The sequence below is a fragment of the Lactuca serriola genome, chromosome 2, assembly GCF_051521515.1.
Source record: "Lactuca serriola cultivar US96UC23 chromosome 2, Lser_US96UC23_V15, whole genome shotgun sequence".
Taxonomy (NCBI): Eukaryota; Viridiplantae; Streptophyta; class Magnoliopsida; order Asterales; family Asteraceae; genus Lactuca; species Lactuca serriola.
In genome coordinates this window covers 50,021,840-50,043,430 of record NC_136409.1, presented here as the reverse complement: position 1 = coordinate 50,043,430, position 21,591 = coordinate 50,021,840, and the positions used below count along the sequence as shown (strand labels likewise).

The 21,591-nt window shown below is 33.0% G+C and overlaps 1 protein-coding gene across 1 annotated transcript; it reads left to right on the top strand.

Annotated features, from left to right (window-relative positions):
- The first annotated feature begins 10,427 nt into the window (after positions 1 to 10,427).
- Positions 10,428 to 21,318, top strand: LOC145086227 (serine carboxypeptidase-like 51). The gene is made up of 13 exons (XM_079023976.1): positions 10,428 to 10,653; positions 10,733 to 10,827; positions 11,667 to 11,774; positions 11,866 to 12,106; positions 12,444 to 12,487; positions 12,570 to 12,637; positions 12,723 to 12,828; positions 12,907 to 13,085; positions 19,686 to 19,755; positions 19,902 to 19,952; positions 20,028 to 20,080; positions 20,178 to 20,313; positions 21,104 to 21,318. Exons 1-13 carry the CDS (start codon positions 10,518 to 10,520, stop codon positions 21,182 to 21,184), a joined length of 1,368 nt encoding a protein of 455 aa, XP_078880102.1. The 5' UTR covers positions 10,428 to 10,517; the 3' UTR covers positions 21,185 to 21,318.
- Positions 21,319 to 21,591: the final 273 nt, after the last annotated feature.

The following is a 21,591-nucleotide window of genomic DNA, read 5'->3' as shown; positions in this document are numbered from 1 at the left end:
CAAATATAGATACCATACAAAAAAATGAATTTCCCTCTTGGTTCAAGAAAAAGTTAAAACTACAAATTTATTACTTTTAGTAATTGATTTTAAGTATATTTATAACTAAAATAAGGAGTTTATAGATGGCTTTGCTTAGGGCTAATGGTGATCCTAAAGCAACCGATGATTTGTACGCCTTGTCACAATTTCCTGATGATAGCTACACAAGTTGGGAAAGTTGTATCGTGAATGGTGTTAGATTTTGTTGCAAGGAGCGTGATGACAAGTTTAAAACACAATGTAGTGGAGTGTGTGTAAGGGATGAGAATGATGAATTGATTTATTATGGTATTTTACTTGAAGTTTTAGAGTTGGATTTCATACTTGGGAGAAAGGTATTTGTGTTTCATTGCAAGTGGTATAATACCGATCCAAAGGGAAAAAGATGGTTGTTGATCACAATTTGACATCAATTGACATTACATCTAAATGGTATAAAGAAGAACCATTTATTTTGGCCAGTCAAGCTCAACAAGTTTTCTATTTGAATAATTTAGCACGTGGGAAGAATTGGATGGTGGTCCAAAGAGTAAACCATCGTAATATTTATGATATACCAAAGCATGTTGAAGATGAAGTATTGATGAATGATATATTTCAAGAAGAGGAATCTAGTGAATTGCCACCTTTTCAACCATCCGAAGACTTACCTAACACCACTTTCATAGTTCGAAATGATGTAGAACCTGAAACATTACCACTTGAGGCGATGCTAGCAGTACGTAATAGGAATGTCGTTGCCGATAACTTAGATGATGTTGATGATGAATTTGATGATGACTGTAGAATTTTTTTTAAATAACGAAGCAATTCTTGATTCGGAGACTGACAATGATTCTGATAATCCAAATCCTAATAGTAATGAAGACGATTGTTTTGCATGATTTAATAGATACATATAGGTTAGTTTTTAGTAACAAGCTTTTTTCTGTTAAATTTAGTATTATCGTGTTGAGTTATAAATGTGTTTTTTATAGTTGCAAAAAGCTTTTTTTTGTTAAATTTAGTGTTATCATGTTGAGTCATCAATGTATTTTTTTATAGCTATAGAAATATTTTTTCTGTAAAATTTAGTATTATCGTGCTTAGTTATAAATGTGTTTTTTATAGTTGATTTCATAAATCAATATTTTTGATAAAAAAAAAGGGTACATTTTTATTTTTGAAAAAAATAGGGACCATTTCTGCAGTTTTTTTTATATAACGATCATTAATGCAGATTTTTTAGACAATGATCATTTATGAAAAAAAAAAATTAAACATGACAATTAATGCAGATTTTGTAAAGAAGGACTATTAATGTAATATTTTTAAAAAGGAGAGAGCATTAATGCAGTTTTTTAAGACATGAACCATTTACATAGTTTTTTTTAAATAGGGACCTTTATGTAGTTTTTTTAAAACATGGGTCATTTATGAAGTTTTTTTAACAGGGACCACTTATACGATTTTTTTTAAACAGGGACCATTTATGCACTTTTATTAAATAGGGACCATTTATGCAATATTTTTAAAAAGTGGGACCATTATTTCAGATTTTAAACAAAGTCCATTTGTGCAGTAAATTTTAAACAGGTACCATTCATGCATTTTTTTAAACCATGACCATATATGCAATTATTCTTAAACAGGCACCTTCTATGCAAACCCTTTAACCAATAATTCTTTTCTTTTTTCTATTAATTACTCTGATTACCACTATCACCAGATGCAAACCCTTTAATCTCAAACAATCGGCCAAATCTAATCTCTTCAATATCGGGTACAAGTAAGAACTTTTTCTTCTTTTCTCTTGATCTTATGATACTTACTCTGATGTCATTGGTGTTGATCCTTACTACATTTTCAATTTTTTTAAACAGGCCCATCTACAACAAACGTAGTTACTAATGTTGAACAATATCAAAGAGAGCAACAATCGGGTTAGTATGTTTAAATTACTTGTTAATATATTGCAGTATGTGATATTATTAATGTAAATTTACTTGTACATACTTATAGACACAGTTTTTGAGACCGAGCAAGAAAGTGATAGTAATGCTACAATTGCAAAGTGTGGCATCACTTGTGGCAAAGGTGCTCGAAAGGCAATGAAAGCATCTAAGAAGAGATTGCCCATAAAATTTAATTTAGTAGCAAAGCGAGTAATATGTAACAATGAATCAGCTTTCACATATGAGTGCGGCTATATTTTACTTAAGAACTATAGCTTACAACACAAAGAGTGGAGGCTTGTACCGAAGGAAGAGAAATTTCCATTACGCCACAAGCTAACTGTACGTTTTTTTAATATGACTTTAACATCATCATTACTAACTAGTTAATTGTGTTTGTTATTTGAAGACGCTTTTTTATATTGATGTGGAAAATGAGAGTTTTTGCAACGTTATCGATAACTATATGGCAAGGTCATGGAGAAATTTTTGAGCTGAGTTGCATAAATACTTTAAATAGATTGGAGGACCAAAAGACCCAGTAAAGGCAAAGACTAAACCCCCTTCAGATATTCGTAGCAAAGAAGATTGGGAGTATCTATGTGACATGTGGTGTGAGCCAAAATACATGGTAATGTTTTAAAAATATTTGAGCTAATGAACTGATTAATATTGTTGAATTCAGTATAATATTTGTTTGTATTATTTGGTTGTATCTCCTTGAAGGAAATTGCAAAAAAGAAGGTTATTGCTCGCGAAAAACGAAAAATGGAGACAAGAAATGGATCGAAGAGTACAATACGTTATCATGTTGAGCTTGGACATGATGTGGATTCTTCATCGGGTCATATTGAGACTTGGCGGCTTACACATTGGGATGAAGAAAAAGGTTGGAAATCTACAGATATGGCTGCAAAATATGTAAGTGTAGTTGCTCATTTCCACCGTTTAATATATATTATTTGGTAAATAATTTATTTAATGTACTCGTCTTATTTTTATATGCTAACAGGAAGAAATGAAAAAGATGAGAAACGAGCATTCCTTGGAATCAATGAGTGACAAGTTAATTCTAGAGAAGGTACTTGGACGAACCTCTTTTAGTTTGTTCGGGTGGGGACGTGATCCTGTTGCCGTTGGTAACATCGCAGGTTCTACTGAGAAATCTAAGCATCCTAGTTACGATGAATTGGTGGATGAATTGGAAACAATGAAAAGAGAACATGAAGCTATGGAGAAAATATTGATTGAGAAAAACATCATGCCTCCTCCTCTTAGCACATCATCAGGACGATCACATGGTGATACATCCGAGTGTGGTACATCTAACCACACTCATTCGGGACAGTCTCATGATGAAAATGCTGATATATATATATATATATATATATATATATATATATATATATATATATATATATATATGATATGCAATGAACATTCTAGAATTTTTAGTATTTTCAAGTACCTACTCATGACTAGTCGATCTTGTGGTAGTTTAAGTATTTCAAGTTTTGAGACTTGTAATTTTTTTGGTTTGAAATATTATGTTAGACAATTTTCAATTTATATGCTATTTCGAATGCATATGTTTCTACGTATACAAATGTCTGCGTTTATTTTCTATTATCTACACATGTCGTTTTTAATACCCACATATAAATATATTGTTACCAACACATATCAAAACTAATTCCTACACATAAAAATACTCTTACCCACACATATTTTAATGACATGTGTACTCCACATCATTGACCACGTCAACAGCCACATCATCAGCCATGTCAGTGTCCACACCATCTGCCACGTCATCGGCATCCCAAACAAATCAGAATGCATCTACCTACACATATTTACTACTTTTAGCCACACATGTATGTGTAGGTATAGATAATCTTATATCTACACATAAATTATGTGTCGGTAATGATCTGTATCAACAGGCATGAGCCTACACATAGTTATACTTAATGTATGTGTAGGTAATAACGAATACCATCACATATGATGCTTTTACCCACACATAACATGTGTAAGTAAAGACCTAAATTTCTTATAGTGGAAAAGGTGGGAAAACTGAAACTATTGAAAAAAAATCATACGGATGACAAAAACTACCTGTTACCCTTTATGGTTCCTTCCGAATGTAAAAATCATGAAGCAACATGAACTTGTTGTTCTCTTCCAACTCATCTTATCATTCTTGAAACCAACCATACACAGAGACTCCAAGTTATTGTTTCTATGACAATACTAAAACTCCAACCACTTGTGCAAAGTCGATTAGGGGAGGTGAGTCTGCAACCAAAGCAGGGCCAACACCGATTCAGTTAAATTTCAAGGAAAAACCCAAAGTAACCAAAAAGAAAGTTACATCAAGCAGAACCCTAAATTTCAAAGTGGTCGTAGGAGAGAAAGTAAAGAGGCAACATTAGATTAAGAACCCCATAGGGTAGGACTACCTGACTGACTAAAACTTTCCTAAACTGCAAATGGAGCAAAAGATGAAACATGAGAAGCGGTACGTGAGTGTAACCATTAGGATATATGAGGGAACCGAGATAACCATAGGTGTATAGTTCGTGTAAACTCGGCAGAAAATTTCTGGTCCAAAGCGGGGAAGAAGGCGAAGCATCGAGATAAACTAGGTATGAAGAGGCGGTTCCTATGGGTGTTGGGCAGTGGTTTTTTCTACGAATCAAGCGGTGGATCTCCAACTGGATGCCAGATGAGGTAGGGAGAGATAGGCGGTGGAAATCGGTTTAGAGGGACACGAATCGATTTAGGTGGATGTGTGGGCGCATAAATATAACACGTAGTCAACACTATAACACGTAACTAACATTGAACAGTGACACGTACTGACAAACCAATACATAAAAGGAACATATTATTAAAAAAAATGAAAAATACGGCCAGATTATCAAAAAAGAAAATAAAAAAAATTGGACCAATAAGAATCATTTGCTGTTGACAAAGGAACTTAAAATTCATATGTATATAAATATAAATAACTTATTTATGTATATTAATGAATATTAATTTATGGGATTATTAACTTCATTGAGTTATTTTTTAATTCTATTGTATTAATTATTTCTTGTCGAACCGGCTTTGAGACATATTTTTGGAACTGATTCGTACACAACACTTTTTTGTCATACACAACAATTCATGCATTATATAGTTGTACAATACAACATTTTAAAGAACAAATTATTGTGTATGGAGAAAAATTGTTGTGTACGGATCAACTCCCATTTTTGGACAAAACCACAATTTTTGGATCGAGTGATAGTGGCGTGTTGTCCAAAATATGCTATCGTCCGGATTGCCCATTCCAGACGAAGTGGTTATTTTTGCTGAAAAATTGGTTATTTTCTTCAAATACACATTAAAATGTTGTTAGATTACTTAATTTCCTGTTTAATAATGTTTAATAAAATAAAGAAATATTAAAAAAATACTTATAAATAGCAGTAGTCCGATAAAATAATCTTCATTAATATATTAATATTATATATTCAAAATAATATTTGTTCATATATAACAACTCAAAAAAAAGAATTAATATAATAAAAAAAAATTTAAAAAAGAACTTAACTAAAAAAATTAATCCAATAAAATTTCAAGAATAATGCCCAAAAAACCACATCTTCTAATTTATTTTAAACTAGGGAAGAACCCCGCTTTGTGGGGTTGGATACGCCCAAAAAACATCAAAGAAGACTGAAATAAATATGGAAACATTGGTTAATTTTAGCTATTGTTGCAATAAATCCTGACAAAGGTTACAATGGTTATATATTGTTATTCAAATAGAATTGAAAACATGAGTAAGTTTAACAGCTTGAATATCTGCCAAAAGCTGTGATCGATCCTGCAATTGCGTTTTTCTATATTCATATTGAATCCCTTGTTTTTGACAAAATTTTCCAAGTAATCCATCAATGCAACCTATTTTACCATAAATCATGAACTTCATATAAGCAAGGTGAAAATGGTATGTATTGAGGAAGAACTCTAAAAGCCATTATAGACATTTTAACCATAAATGAATAAAATTTTACTTGTTTAAGAAGCCAGGTTTGTTTTCTTAATGCATAACATACAACTTATACCGACAGGTGTAATGAGGGTTCAAACTTTGGAGGCACTTTAAGTGGTAAATAGACCATCCACAAAGATCTATTGAGAAATCAATACATAAGAAAAATGGAAATAAATGGTTCAAAATAACCTCAATACAGTGACTAAAACAATTCTGCATAAATTAGGAAAAATATGAAACTTTGTTGCATAAATGAGAAGATCATCACATGTTGCCTTCAGACATGAAAGAGAACAACCTGGACAGGAAAATCATTTTTTCCAAATACAAAATTTCAGAAGAACGGAATTAAATTTCATTTCATTTTTTCCAAGGAAAATCATGACATATCTACCTTACCTTTTCATATTTTGATTTTCATTTGTTTGGTAAATATCACTACTCCGGTCATATTTTCCTGTGCCAATTACTGGTCTATCTTTTGTTGTGACAAAATAAATGAGATATTAATTCTCAAACATTCTGGAACTAAAGAAGCAAAATTGAAAGTAAAGTAAAAGAATTAGTTGAAATTAACCACAACAATAAGACACAATATTATCTATGTTTAAATGGAACTCTCTTATCATTCATACTCTCAGCTACAATACTGGTACTCTTAGCATCAAGCTCTAAGTGGTAAATGAGAAATCTCTGAGAATATCCAAAGCAGAAAAAAAATATTATTGGTTTTTAATATATTTTAAATCAACTAATAAACAACAAAAACGTAACAAAAATATTTTTTTAAGCCACTAAAAGGAAAGGAACATAAACCGAACCTGGGTTTTCTTTTGTTCCATCTTGTTGAGCTTGGATTAAAACCTTCTTCTTTGGGCAATTCTTGGCTTTCTCCAAAATTATCTTTATTCTTCCCTTAAAAATACCAGTTACTACATGTCATCTACAATAGATATATCGACAGATAATAAGGTGTTTTTCAAAATAAGATATGAATATAATCAAAAACTATTAACTCACCTCCAGCTCAAATGTCATTCCAATCCAAATAGCAACCTAATCGACCCCACATTTGGACGACTCCTTAAATGGACTGTTGGTGTTCCCTATTCAACCACAGATAGAGATGATGAAACTTTTAAATTCAAACAGGGATTGAGGATATACTAAAGATTAGATATTTTTGGCATGAGCAACTAAATCAATCATATTAGTGTTATAGTTAATTGTTTTCTGGTTTTATCTATGTCTATGAGGCTTTCAACTATTGTAGCTTTTTTTGGATTGTGTGCAGGTTGAAATGGCTATGGTAGTGATTTATGTACGTACCAAGGATAGAAAGTGACATTGAAGAAGTGTGAAATATAGTTGTTGGATCATATAATATATTGTCAAACAGATCAATGTAGAAACCTTCATTTCCAGCAGCAGAAGCAGCTATTCTATGCCTCTTAACTTTCCAATTCTATGCCTCTTAACTTTCCAATTCTGTTGCAATCTATTATTAGGTAAATTTTTAGGGTTCTGTCATAAAGAAAATGAAAGAGAGCTGAAACTGACCTTATTAGAGCTCTATAGAATATTGCTTCTTTTGCAACTTGTTTCTCCGTTGATTTGGCTGATTGTTTAAAGTATTTCCCAAGTTGCTGAAATGAAAAAGAATCATCAAAAAATCAGACATAACAGAAATAAACAAAAAGAAAAGAAAGTTTTAGATTTTTTATTTTGTATCTGAGAAATACCTTAAAGCATTGGAGTTTTGTTGTTGTAGAAACTGCAAGGTCAGATAAAAGTTCATTAGGTAATTGCTTTGGTCTGGTCATACCAGCTAAGAAAAAGGGAAATAAGAAAAAGATGATCGATGTTGCTCTAATAAATCCATTATTTGAAGTAAATATCACAAGCCATATGCTTTCTTCCTGCTTAATTTGGGCAAATGAATAAGGTTGGTGCAACTAATGCTTTCTTCCTTTTATAAATTAATCAGGCACTAAGCTAAAATTTGCAGTTATTTGGTCTCGTTGTCAATGGAATGAGAGACTTGAAGCAATAGCAAGTTTGAATGTCATACATAACCAAAAAAACATTTTGTCAAACACTATATGATCATGAAACAAATCGAACTTCACAAAAGATAAAATTTTTAAAAAATACCTCCGTATAAGCATCGATAGTGGCACCGAAGTTGTTCTTCATGAAACAGATGTTACTTCCTCTTTATCTGCCATCTATATTTTCATGAATTCATGCATGCATGATTTCACATTAGTATAGGATTGAGGCCATCTAGTGTAGGAATTTGGAAAAATATAGAGATAGGAAGGTAAGATTAAACTAATATGCTTCTATAATAATTATATAACTATTATATTTTGCATGCCCAAGATAGGATTAGAAGAGTCAAAGATAAGCCCTAAAATTGTTAATGTAATCTTTACGATTAGGTCAACACCCACCAACATGTCACATGTAAACATCGAGTCAATACCATTATTTGAACAACAAAAACAACAACTAACCAAAAGTGACCGATAACTACTTCCAAGAATGAAAAATACAGCATACACAGGTAAAACGACGCCTGTAATTGAAATTAGCCAAACCGCTTCAATCAGAAGAAGATTTGAAGAACACGAAGATGCAGAAGCACAAATAAAAAAAAATATCAAATAAAAAGCTGAAAAGAACTAAAGATATAGTAGCAGACGATGGATTTTGGTAGCCCTAACCTGAGCGGTGACAACCAACGGTCAGCAAGTTGACCGATGATTGTGGTGCTGCATAAACATTAAAGCTTTCGAGGACTTCTTACGTTGGACCGCCAAAAATAGTATTGGATGCTTTTTGATCGGGCGAGAGTCTGAGACTCTGTGAGAAGATAAAGCCCTAGAAAAGACATGTCAATGGGATGAAGCCGGAGACCATTGGTGGTGTTGCGTCATCTATGGCGGTGGGTTCGACGGCATCAAGAAGAGAGAGGAGAAGGCAGAAGGAGGATATAAATTGGGAAAATGCAGGCTCGACATGTAGGACACTAATCAGTTTAGAGGGGACACGAATCGATTTAGAGAAGATATGGTGGAGTAACTCGTGTATACTTCCAAAGTTCCAAGGAATGAAGTCGATTGTTTGTTGAGAAGGTAACGCGTAATTGACAGCAATTTCATTTTTATTGGCTTGCACAGTACACGTATCCATCAGTGAAAAGAGATAAATAAGAAAAAACATTGGAGAAAATTAAAAAAAAATATCAGCCAATCATATGAAAGTCCTGTTCATCAGACACTTGTGAATTAGTATGTATATTTAATATATGAGATATAACATATTTTTGACAACACCACCACTATCACTCGGTCCGAAAATGGTGTTTGTCCAAAATATGTCTCAAAACTCAGTGCTACAAAAAAGAATTAATACAATAGAAATTAAAAAAATATATCTAAAAGAAGTTAATAATCTCATAAAGTAATATTTATATATATATATATATATATATATATATATATATATATATATTAAAAATAATATTTATTAATATATAATAATCCAATAAAAAAATCAATCCAATAAAAAAGAAATTAATGAAAAGATATCAATACTCCAATAAAATAATATTATTAATATATTAAGTATTATATATTAAAAATAATATTTATTAATATATAATAACCCAATAAAAAGAATTAATCCAATAAGAAATTAAAAAATTAATTAAGAAAAGTAATATATAATACTTCATTAAATTCAAAAATAAGATATATAGAAATGGTCCTATGGTTTGGTAAAAAGACCCAACTGCAGAAATGGTTGTTGAAGGTAAAATAGTCATCTAAAAAAATTTAACAGTCAACATGTTAAAGTTAACCACATAGAGACCAAATTCGTATTAGGTATCCAAAATTGGACCACTGTGCACCCCAAGTCTTCTTCGACAAAAACTGCATAATTTTGACAACTACGGGGACTATTTTTACAATTTTGTTATTGTATAATGTATAGATGAATATTTTTATTCCATTAATATTTAGAAAGAATAAAACTACAATGATGTATTATATCCTTTTATTTTGTCTCTAAATCCCGAATATTGCAAAAGTGGGACATCACCCATAAGAGACACGTCTTTTCTTCATTATATTCTACCAACCGGATAGTTTACACTTATTATCATTCATCAAAATATTTTATATTCGTATTCTATAGTAGCATCACTTGCAAATACTAATAGTTTATGCAGACAATTTTTTGTTTTGTTGTTGAAAGATTGAATAAATATGCGTTCAAACAAGTAACACGCGAAAAAGTCTCAAAACCTAGCTGTTTATGTGGATTGTAACACTTCATTTCTTGTCTTCATCATTATCCAGTTTTGTTTTATTTCTTATTTTTTTAGCCATAAACAACTAGGAGAAGCTTCTTGTGTTGTATTTTCATGTTATCTATATAATATTTCATTTCAACTTTATTTTATTTTCAACATCAAGATGATCTCCATAAAATACCTTTGTGTTCTTTTTCTATGTGTTTTAGGTTTCATTTCTTCGGTTACTTCAATCAAGAAGAGTTCCGGTGGAACCACTGATGGTTCAGAAACATGGGGATATGTTGAAGTTCGCCCACGTACGCGTAATTTAGATTTACTTGGATTCATTACTAGCAAAAGTTCATGTTTTAATTTGAAATGTTGCTTTTGTTATAGGTGCACATATGTTTTGGTGGTTGTATAAGAGTCCTTATAAACCCAAACATCCAACCAATTCATGGCCTACGATTCTATGGTTGCAAGGAGGCCCGGTAAGTATCCATACATTACTGAAACTTAATAGTAACCAAACTGACAAGTGACAATCTTACAACCTCTGTTTTAACTGTTAATATTTCCAAAAGGAAATATAATGGTTGGTTTTACTATGGTCAACTAATTTAACTCCCGTCCACTGACATAAGGAGTAGTGCAGGAGAAGGAGAAGTAAATTAGATTTGTGGATCCAAAAAAAGAAATAATTTAACTACCAACAACTGGTTAATTTTATCTTTAGAAAAAGTCAAGGAAAATGAGCTTTTCTTTCAATAATTATGAGTCTTTACAAATTTTACTTTTTTTGTTTTCATTCATTTCCCAAGTGTGCCACCAGCGTATTTTTACCATTGTTTATCCGAACAGCAGTTAAAGACAGTTAATAGTTAGTGGGACAAATGGAAACATGGCTTTGTCACCGGCTATTAAGCTATGTTTGGTGCCTCACAGCTAGCTGATAAGCTAGTTTATTTTTCGAGCATTTTTATGTTGTCGTGTTTGGTAAGCCAAAAAGTAGCTTATAAGCTAGTTTTTTGAAAAGCTACTTAGAGTAGCTTTTTAGGAGCTTTTTAAAAATTTTCCAAATATACCTCTTAATTAATTATATAAACATATACTCTTACATGTCCTTTTATGTAATTTTATATATTTCAGCTAGTTTTACCAAACGTTATTTTTTATCAGCTAGCTTTTCAGCTATCAGCTAGCTTTTTATTTAACAGCTAGCTTTTTAGCTAACAGCTAACTTTTCAGCTAGTACGCCAAATATAGCCTTAGTGACCAAATAGTTTGATCCCTAACACTTTTTGTCGCTAATGGACCCTTTTCATTCCAGGGTAGCTCCGGAGTTGGTTTTGGAAATTTCGGAGAACTTGGACCCTTAGATGTTGATCTAAAGCCACGAAACTCCACATGGCTTCAGAAGGCAGATCTTTTGTTTGTGGTATGTTTTGAGCTTCTTATTCATCACGAAATGTCTGCAAATATTGACACAACTTATCAAATTAAGTAGTCATGTCATTTTTTGATTCTAGGATAGCCCTGTTGGGTCCGGGTATAGTTATGTGGAGGATGAGAGTTTGTTTGTCAAAACCGATGTAGAAGCAGGAATAGATGTCACGACATTGTTGAAGGTGATCTACAACAGAAACAAGATCAAAGTAAAGAATCCACTTTACATTTTTGCGGAATCTTATGGAGGTAAATTTGCAGTCACCCTTGCACTTTCTGCCCTAAAAGCTATCGAAAAGGGGGAGCTCAAGGTTAAACTTGGAGGTACTACATTTTGGCAAAATATCATATTCGTGTGATTCTCCTTTTTAACCATAATATATGGTGCTTCAAGAAAATTTTGAAATAAGTATGGACATAATTCATAGCTAGAGGCTTAACTCATGTATAATGGTTTGAAAGTCAATTCTAAAATTTAAATGCTAACAACATCTTATCACGAAACAATTTGCTTTAAAATCATTCATTACATCAATGTTTAATTAGTCTTTTTTGTTTCTTTTTTATCAAAATCGATTATATTTGCAACTAAAAGTCATGTATAATTGTTTGAAAACTCAAACAAATGAAGCTAATTAATGTTACTCGTGTGAGGATATAGGTGTTGCGTTGGGCGATAGTTGGATTTCTCCGGAAGATTATGTGGTAAGTCGAGCTGATTTTTGTGGCAAATATTGGTTTGTGACTTTCTAACTGTTCGTATAAACCGAACGAACAAATTTTGCAGCTTTCATGGGGTCCATTACTTAAGGATATGTCAAGAATTGGTGATGTTGCTTTCAACCAATCAACAAGGTTCAAAATAACGTGATTCATGTTGCAAGTGGTAAGCTTTAAAAAGTGTCGCGAAAAGCATCTGAACTTCATGTTTCTCGTGCAGTTTAGCTCTAAAGATTCAGCAGCAGATAGCAAACGGACAGTATGTTAATGCGACAGATTCATGGGCTGAGCTCGAGGAGGTTCTTATTGATAGCAGCAACGGTGTGGTATGTTAGGGATCTAATATTGTTTGATTGTTCTTTAGCGACACATATAAGATTTTGTGCCAAATGTTATTTTATTAGGATTTCTACAACTTCATGTTGGATATGAGGAACGATCCAAATATTCTGACAACAAAAACATCGAGAAGATTTGAAAATAAGCCTTATGCCTTGGTCTCTGAAGCCGATGGAAATGACCTGGATTCCGTCATGAATGGACCAATTAGAGAAAAGCTCAAGATTATTCCCACTAACGTAGAGTAAGCTCTTAGAAATACTAGCAATGTATTTTTTTTTTATGATTTTCATACTTATAAATTACGAAAAAATATTACTTATATAATTATAAAAATAAAAACACGATTTAATTGTTATATAACCCTTACGAAGTTTATATTGGAGTGTAAATATAGGTAGGAGTAGTAAAATGAAATATCTTCCTAATTAATAAATAAATAGGGTAAATCTTATGTCATGTGTATTGAATCTAAAATACGGTAATGATAAGCTAATTTTAATATGTATTGAATACCTTCCATATCAACGTTAACTTCCATATAACTTGTAAGTCCCTAAAATGCATGTGTGCGGAATCCCAATCAAACGGATGATGTCAGATCAAATAGAAGAGAAGGAGAAGAAAAATAATAATATGAATCTTTGTATGTATTGATATAAATGAAGATCCGGATACAAAAGATTCACACCCACATAAAAGCTCATGGTTCTCTCTGGCCGAAAACTCTCTACTGTTCATCTATCTCTACTCCTCACTCTAACACCTCTATTTATACTTGGAATATGGGCCGGATAACACATGGGCCGTAAATGGGTTTACGGTCGTAAGGTGTTTACGGCCGTAAACTAGACCATAAATTCATAAATATTACAGAAAAATATAATTGCCCAAAAAAGTAAAGTATAAACCATATTTTGACCCAATAATCTCCTCCTTTGTTTATAACTTTCTTTTCTTAATGACCCAACAAGCTCCCCCTAAAAAGTAGCTGGCTTTCTTGATAATCTTCATTGGGAACTTGGTTTCAGCATTAATCTTCAAATTCTTCACGACTTCAAGATGAACTTGATGAATCTTCAATGAATGACTTCATCTTGAGCAGTTGGACATTTCTTCAGAATTTGGCTTTGAACGCACGTCGGGTGAGGAGGCTTGACGTACTGATTCTTGAAAGATAGCGCTTTCAGCTTGAGAATCTTCAGAGAGAACATTAGAGAGAACAAATCTTCTGGATCACTTCAGCAGGTAAAAAGATAGCACCAGACTGATTGAGGAGGCTTCAATGCAATCCGTCACATAATCTTCAATTGCAGCTTCACCTTGCTTCTGGGGTTGAAAGATTGAATGTCGAAAGAATAATCTTCATTTCCTGCTCCTTCAAATGAGAATTCTTCAATGCTCACGGACGAAGCCTTGGCTCAGAAATCTTCAACACAAACTCCATGAGTCTTATTTATACCTAAAATCACTTTTCAAGACAAAACAAAACTAAAAGAAAACTTAGCACACAAATTAAAACAGAAACAAAAATATTTTTGGATTTTTGATTTTTCTGAAAAAAATAAATAAAACAGAAATAACACTATTTTTGGATTTTTAATTTTTCTGATTTTTTTTTTATTTTTAATTTTTAATTCTCCCCTAATATTTAAATTAGAAGAAACTATGACAAATTTAACAAAAATAAAAATGATATCTAATTTTAAGAGTGATTTGGGATCAAAGTTTTTAGACAGCCTTTATCCACTTGTCGGTACCTTTCATATTCACATCTTTGTCTGGTCGATCATTGGTATTGTTGTCCACTTAAACATGAAAAATTGTGACAGATTTAGGAAATACTATTTGTTACAAGACAAGGTGAACTTAAAAACCTAAAATTTATATCTGATCCTAATTTCTTAGATACTATATCTTAAGGTCCATTCATCTGACGACGACCATGGATATTGTTGTCCACCTAAATTGAGCAGCGAGATCTATATACAATCTGTATGTGTTCAGTTTTAAGTGTACTGAAACGTGTTTCCCGCTTCCTGATATGCCCCAGCCATCAAGAACTTCCAGAGTACTCCTCACACCGGGTGAGCAGACAACCATTCAGAGAGAGAAGAGATTCAGAATTCTATTGCTAACTACTTCAGAGGGGTTGAGAAGAAGAAGGTTGCATATGTTGTGTACCAGGTCGGATTAGAAGTCGCGCAAAGGAGACAACATATGGTTAACAGATAAGAAGTATTTCACACACACACACACACACACACATATATATATATATATATATATATATATATATATATATATATATATATATATATATATATATATATATATATAGCCTGCAGAGAAATATAGTTGCATATGTTGTGTACCAGGTCGGATTAGAAGTCGCGCAAAGGAGACAACATATGGCTAACAGACGAAAAGAAAGAAAATGATATTCTACAAACCTAATTTATCGGAATTTACCAGTCGCCCCATCCAACCGGAATTAAGGACAGAATTCTCACATCGAGGAAAAGTTAAACCACGGTTCCAAGTACGGGTTCATTTAATGTGACGAGTAGATTCCCATATATATATCTCCCTGCTCAACCTATCTGAGCGTCATATTGTCAGGCTGAACGGATCTAACTAGGTCAAAGTTTGTCAAGTCTATAAATTTCCTAAGTTCAACTCTGCCTAGTCAAGTCCATTTAGAATCTTTCGTGCCTACCGACGCATCAAACCAGAGCATAGACCCTTCAACTTTGGTTACGTTACGCAGACTCAGGTTGCTTGTTATCACTTGATAATATCACTTCCCAAAACAACTCCCTCAATCACATATCATTACAGACCTATTTTTGATTTTTTGATTTTCTAATGTTTTTGGATTTTTGAAAATTTTCTAATTTTTGTTTTGTTTTTATATTTCTCCCCCTAAATTTGTGCATAGGAGAGAAACGAAAGTAAATGCGCAAATTTAAACTAACCTAAAACAAAAATCAGTCTTTAAAGCGAATCAGCTTAAGAAAAACTCAGGAGTATAGAGAAGAAAACGCAAACTGTAAGTCACCGATTGAATTTGCATCCAGAAGGTCTGAGAACAACACGCGTAATCTCAGAACAGATCCGAAAATTCTTCATGTCATTAAGCACTAACCCCGTGAGTGATCACTTCTTTTCTTCCCTTCCCGCAGAGGACACATTCTCCCAAGCAATGTTTTGAGTGCTATACAGATGAGAGATGCCTCCTATCATGTGCCTGGAACAGCTACTACCAACAAACCGAAGTCTGATGATATGCCTCCATAGCTGCTCCGACACAGAGCGGGATCAGTTGGTCTTTGGAACCCAGTCCATTTTGAAACTGTGTCGACCTTTGTCATCCTTGCACGGTACTCTCTCCCATGACATATCCTGCTTGTCACAAACAGAAGATGTAGAAACGTTAGAAGCATTAGGAGATTTGGGAGAGTGAGCCTTTGGAACCCATTTGTAGTTGGGTTTAACCCATTTCTTTTTCGATCCTATGGGTGTCTCAGTACTTGATTTGGAACTTGAAGTCGGCTGTCGAGATGACTTTGACCTAATCGGTCTTGGTTTTACAGGAGCATCTCTTGAACTGGACTTCTTGGTCGACATTCCCTTCTTGCCCTTGCCATTTAGATTCTTGGCCTTATGGGATTGATTCTTGGCCTTCTGCGCATTCCAGTCACCATTGTCTGAGCGTGACCTGGAAGGGTTTCTTTTGAAGTATCTCCCACTTGGCGCGTTTTTCCATCCTTGAGCGTAGTAAGGAACGTATGCGCGATTTGGACAATTTCGGGCAATGTGATCAGGTGTTCCACAGTGAAAACAAGTCTTTTTCTTCACTGGGAAATTGTTTCTTCCTGCCTCTGGTGGCGTATCCTTGCCTTGTCTCTTGTTGTTCCCATATGCACACTTACAACATGCACTTCGTTGCGCTAGAATTGAAGGCCTATATTTCTCAACGACAGGTTTGTTAGAAGCAGCTGAGTTCGAAGCAACAGATTTAGAGTTCAAGGAGTCATTGGTTTGTTCAGAAGAACTTTCCTTGTTCTCATCCTCTGCTAGTTTACCTGCACATGTAACAGAAACATCAGTATTTTCAACATTAATAACCCCTCCTGACACAAATCCAGCTCGTTTTCCATATTGAAGATGTGCCTTCCTGTCAATTTCTTTCTTTTTCATGGGGATGAATGTGTCGTTATGATTGAAAGGAGGAGGAACATTATCATACCCTAGACCCTTGCTTTGATTTTCTTTGAATTTTAACTGGGTTTCATATAAGGACTCGACTGTCTGACTTGACGCAATATAATTTTTGAAACTGACATCAGTTTTTCCACACTTAATTTTTAAAGCGTCAAGTTCTTCAGTTACAGCAGCAAGTTGTCTCTTAACATAATCATAATTTTCACACTTGCTGCTATACTCTTCCTGAAGTTTCCTAAAGTCCTTGGTTTTAGCTTCTAATTCAGCCTTCAGGGGTTTCTGTCCTGTCCTGAGTTGATATCCTTCATATCTCAGGTCCTCAACTTCTCTTTTAAATACATCAATTTGTTCCCGAAGAAATTTAATCGTGGCTTCACAAGCTGGAGTACATGTAACTTCAGTGACCAGAATGTTTTTAGAACTCATTGTTTCTCTACACTTAAAAGCATCAAGTTCTTGAATAACATCAGCAAGACTAAGATGATTTAGATCTTTTGTCTTCTTGATGATGGCCACGTTCATATCCCACGATTTTGGAAGTGAATTCAACAGCTTTTTGTTGATCTCGGACTTAGTCAAGAAGATCCCGGCTATATTCATCTCAGTAGTGAGTGTAGTAAATCGCTGCAACTGAGTTTCAAGGGTTTCTCCAGGGATAAAATCGAAAAAGTTGAAATTTTGTCTTAACATATCCTAATGACTCTCTTTCATGTTTTCAAATCCCTTGTTGACCTCAAAATCAATTAAAAAGCACAACTAGAAGCTAAAATAAAAATTAAACGTCAAATTTAAAATGCCTTTTTTTTTAAATCAAACTTAAAAGTCAACCTTAAAAGTCAAATTTAAAAAGTTAAACTCAAAAGTCAAACCGAAAAGCTAAATTTGAAAATTTAAAAGTCAAAGATCAAATTTTAAAAGTCAAAGTCAAAATTTTAAATTAAAAGTCAAAAATAAAATTCAAAAATTAAAAATTAAATTTTTTTGTTGAAAAGATATTTAAAAAGGAAATAAATTGATTTTTGGGGTTACAAGTGTCAAATTTCGAGATTAGGGTGCGGCTGGAAGTGTTTAAGTTTAATATTTGGGAGGGAAAGAACAAAGTCACAGTTGGTCGAGTTGGCTAAGCGGTTGTGTCAATGATCTAGAGGTCGCGGGTTCGATCCCTGCCACCCCAACTTTGCTTCCTTTTTATTTGAAGCGTGCTGCTGTTGAAGAGACCAGTCGCTGAGCCGCAGACAATTCGAGCCGTATACTTCCAACCGAGCCGCAAACACGAACTCCGCCGCCGGCCGTGAACTGTTTCCGGCAGTAAGCTCCGGCCGAAAACCCTTCAACGATTACGTGAAAAACAATGATTTTGAGACTTTGAAGCTCCAAAACTCGATCAAAAACCTTTTTTTATGAAAAACACGAAGAACAAACCCCCCTTATTTTTGCGAGATCTATCCAAAAACGCAAAAATATTTCGAAAATAAGATCAAATAATGCCCCAAAATAGGGTTTACGTCCCAAGAACTCGGTGTTTACGGCCGTAAGCTTGGACCGAGAACACAGAATCTTCGATTTTTGGATGAAACAATAAATCCTTTTGACTGATACAACCAGGCTCTGATACCAATTGTAACTCCCTAAAATGTCTGTGTATCAATCAGATCCATTTGATGGTGCAGAATCCCAATCAAACGGATGATGTCAGATCAAATAGAAGAGAAGGAGAAGAAGAATAATATGAATCTTTGTATGTATTGATATGAATGAAGATCCGCATACAAAAGATTCACACCCACATAAAAGCTCATGTTTCTCTCTGGCCGAAAACTCTCTACTGTTCATCTATCTCTACTCCTCACCCTAACACCTTTATTTATACTTGGAATATGGGCCGGATAACACATGGGCCGTAAATGGGTTTACAGCCGTAAACTCAGCCGTAAACTAGACAATAAATTCATAAATATTACAGAAAAATATAATTGCCCAGAAAAGTAAAGTATAAACCATATTTTGATCCAACATAACTAATGTACAACACCTAGAATAATTTCAATACATTTTGTTTTACAATCACAATTAACAAGTCCCAAGGACAATCCTTATCTAAAATTGGTTTGTTTTTGAAAGATCCGGTTTTACACATGGTCAATTGTATGTTGTCATATCTAGAATTCAAAATAGAAAATGATTAAAATTGTTAATTTTAGGTAAAGATGGTAAATATACAAATAAAAATTATAATGTTGTTTATAAAGAAGTTTTTAAAAATTTATAAATTGTTTGTAAAATATTATTTCTCATAACATGTTTTATTATTATTGTTTATAAGATTTTGTTAATTTTTCTTTGTAATTCCTTATTTTTTTAATAATATATGTTTATTTTAACAACTTAATTTTCTGATTTACATATCAATTTTAATTTTGTAACCATGAGTTCCATAGGTTATAAACTAGTTATTGAAATAATAAGGACTATACGGAACATAAAAGATTAAGCAAATAATAAATAGCAAATAAGAATGATCAAAAAGTTATTCTCGAATGGTAAAACGCTACAAGTCTTTAAACAATCCCACTACTATGTTCAAAGTATCATATTCATGATCATCGATCTCTTTTAGATGGGGAGGGCAAAGTGGCGATGTGTTTACGGCTATGGAAGGAGACTTCATGAAACCAAGAATCCAAGAGGTAAAGCTTTTGAATATATTCACATATAGTGACACCATTTTTGCACAACCATTTTTACAATGCCCTACCGTTGAAAATGGTACATCTTTTTGCGTTAGCAATTAGCTTTATATGCTCAAAGTGCTCATAGATATATGGTTTTACAGGTTGATGAGCTTTTGTCGAAGGGTGTAAATGTGACAATATACAACGGTCAGGTGAGAAAATCTTGCCAAATTTTAATTAACTTAGTAGATTCAATGAATTACATTTTTGTAACTTTTTTGTGACAGATTGATCTAATTTGTTCAACCAAGGGAACAGAAGCGTGGATCAAAAAACTTAAGTAATTATATGTGTACCATGTTTCTGGTGTTTCAATTTAAATGGTATGTAAATATTCGACTAGTGGTTGCTAAGATGTTGGCTTGTTTTATTGCTAGATGGGATGGTTTGTCGACATACTTGAACGTTCATAGGACTCCATTATACTGTGGTGAAGATAAAAGCACCACAAAAGGATTCTTTAAGTCATATGAGAACTTTGCCTTCTACTGGATTCTTGGGGCTGGTCATTTTGTAAGTCTTTTATTTTCTCTTAATTTTTCTATTTTTATTCATGTTTAATCGAAAAAAAAATGCAAAAATATATACTATACTTGCACATCGGACCTTTTCATTAAGACATCATCTTTACACAAACTTATGTTTACATATTATATCCAACAAAGTTTTTTCCAGCATTTTAAATGTTATAAGCAATCGGTAAAGTCGAGCTTCAAACTTTAGAAGTTTTTAAGACGTGGCTTAAAGATATCAACTTAGTATAGAAATGCTTGAAAATCCTAATTTGATGATAAGGTGCAACATATTAGTTACGTATCAATGAAATATTTTAAAACCCACAATCCGTCGAAATCCATTGGAAATTAACGGAGGGATTTATGCGGAATTCTGTTTTATTAATATCTACATACATCGGAAATGTTATTAACATTTTTGGAAAAAAATTGCATCGTCTAGAACTTAAACCTTGTGTCACATACACAAATATGCAATGCTTACCAATGCTTAATTCCTCACTAAAACATCCACTAGGTAATCTGTCACTAAGCAGTCCGTCGTAAAGCTGCTGTACTTGTCACAATACTTAATTGATGGAAATGGGTCACAAGAGTTTACCCGCACATTTTTTCAAGATTATAATACATACAAAAATTATATTTTTCATTTTTCAACAATATAACATACAAACATTGCAAAAGAATGCGTAGTTTATAACATCATTTTAGGCCAGAAGCTTGTTACAACATGTAATTTTATTGGCATATTTTACATATATTGTCACTAATTTGTTGTGGTGGTTCAGGTTCCCGTGGATCAGCCTTGTGTTTCTCTAGAGATGGTCAGTAGTATCGTGAATACACCCAACCCAAAGCATAACCATTGATGTCTATGCACAGCGGGGAGATTGCATTCTTGGATTTGTTCATAGTTTTACATGTCCACATGACACATGCCAAACCATAAACACCTTTATTGAAAGTAATTTATGATCATTCTCCATCACATCTTTATTGAAAACCAATTTTGTAATCAACGTAACATGATCATTTCCCATCCCTGCCATCTCTATCGAGAGTTAAAATAATTGTAACATTGTCTATCATTTACCATCATATCGTTAAACCATTTTTCATATTAAAAATCATATAAAAATATGTATAATAAACAACATACTCATTTATAAATATTATATGGTTAAATAAATATAAAAAAGACTACATATAATCTCGTAAATTTCAATGACAATTTGGTAATTTCAATTCTAATATTATGTTTTAGTCTTGTCAGATG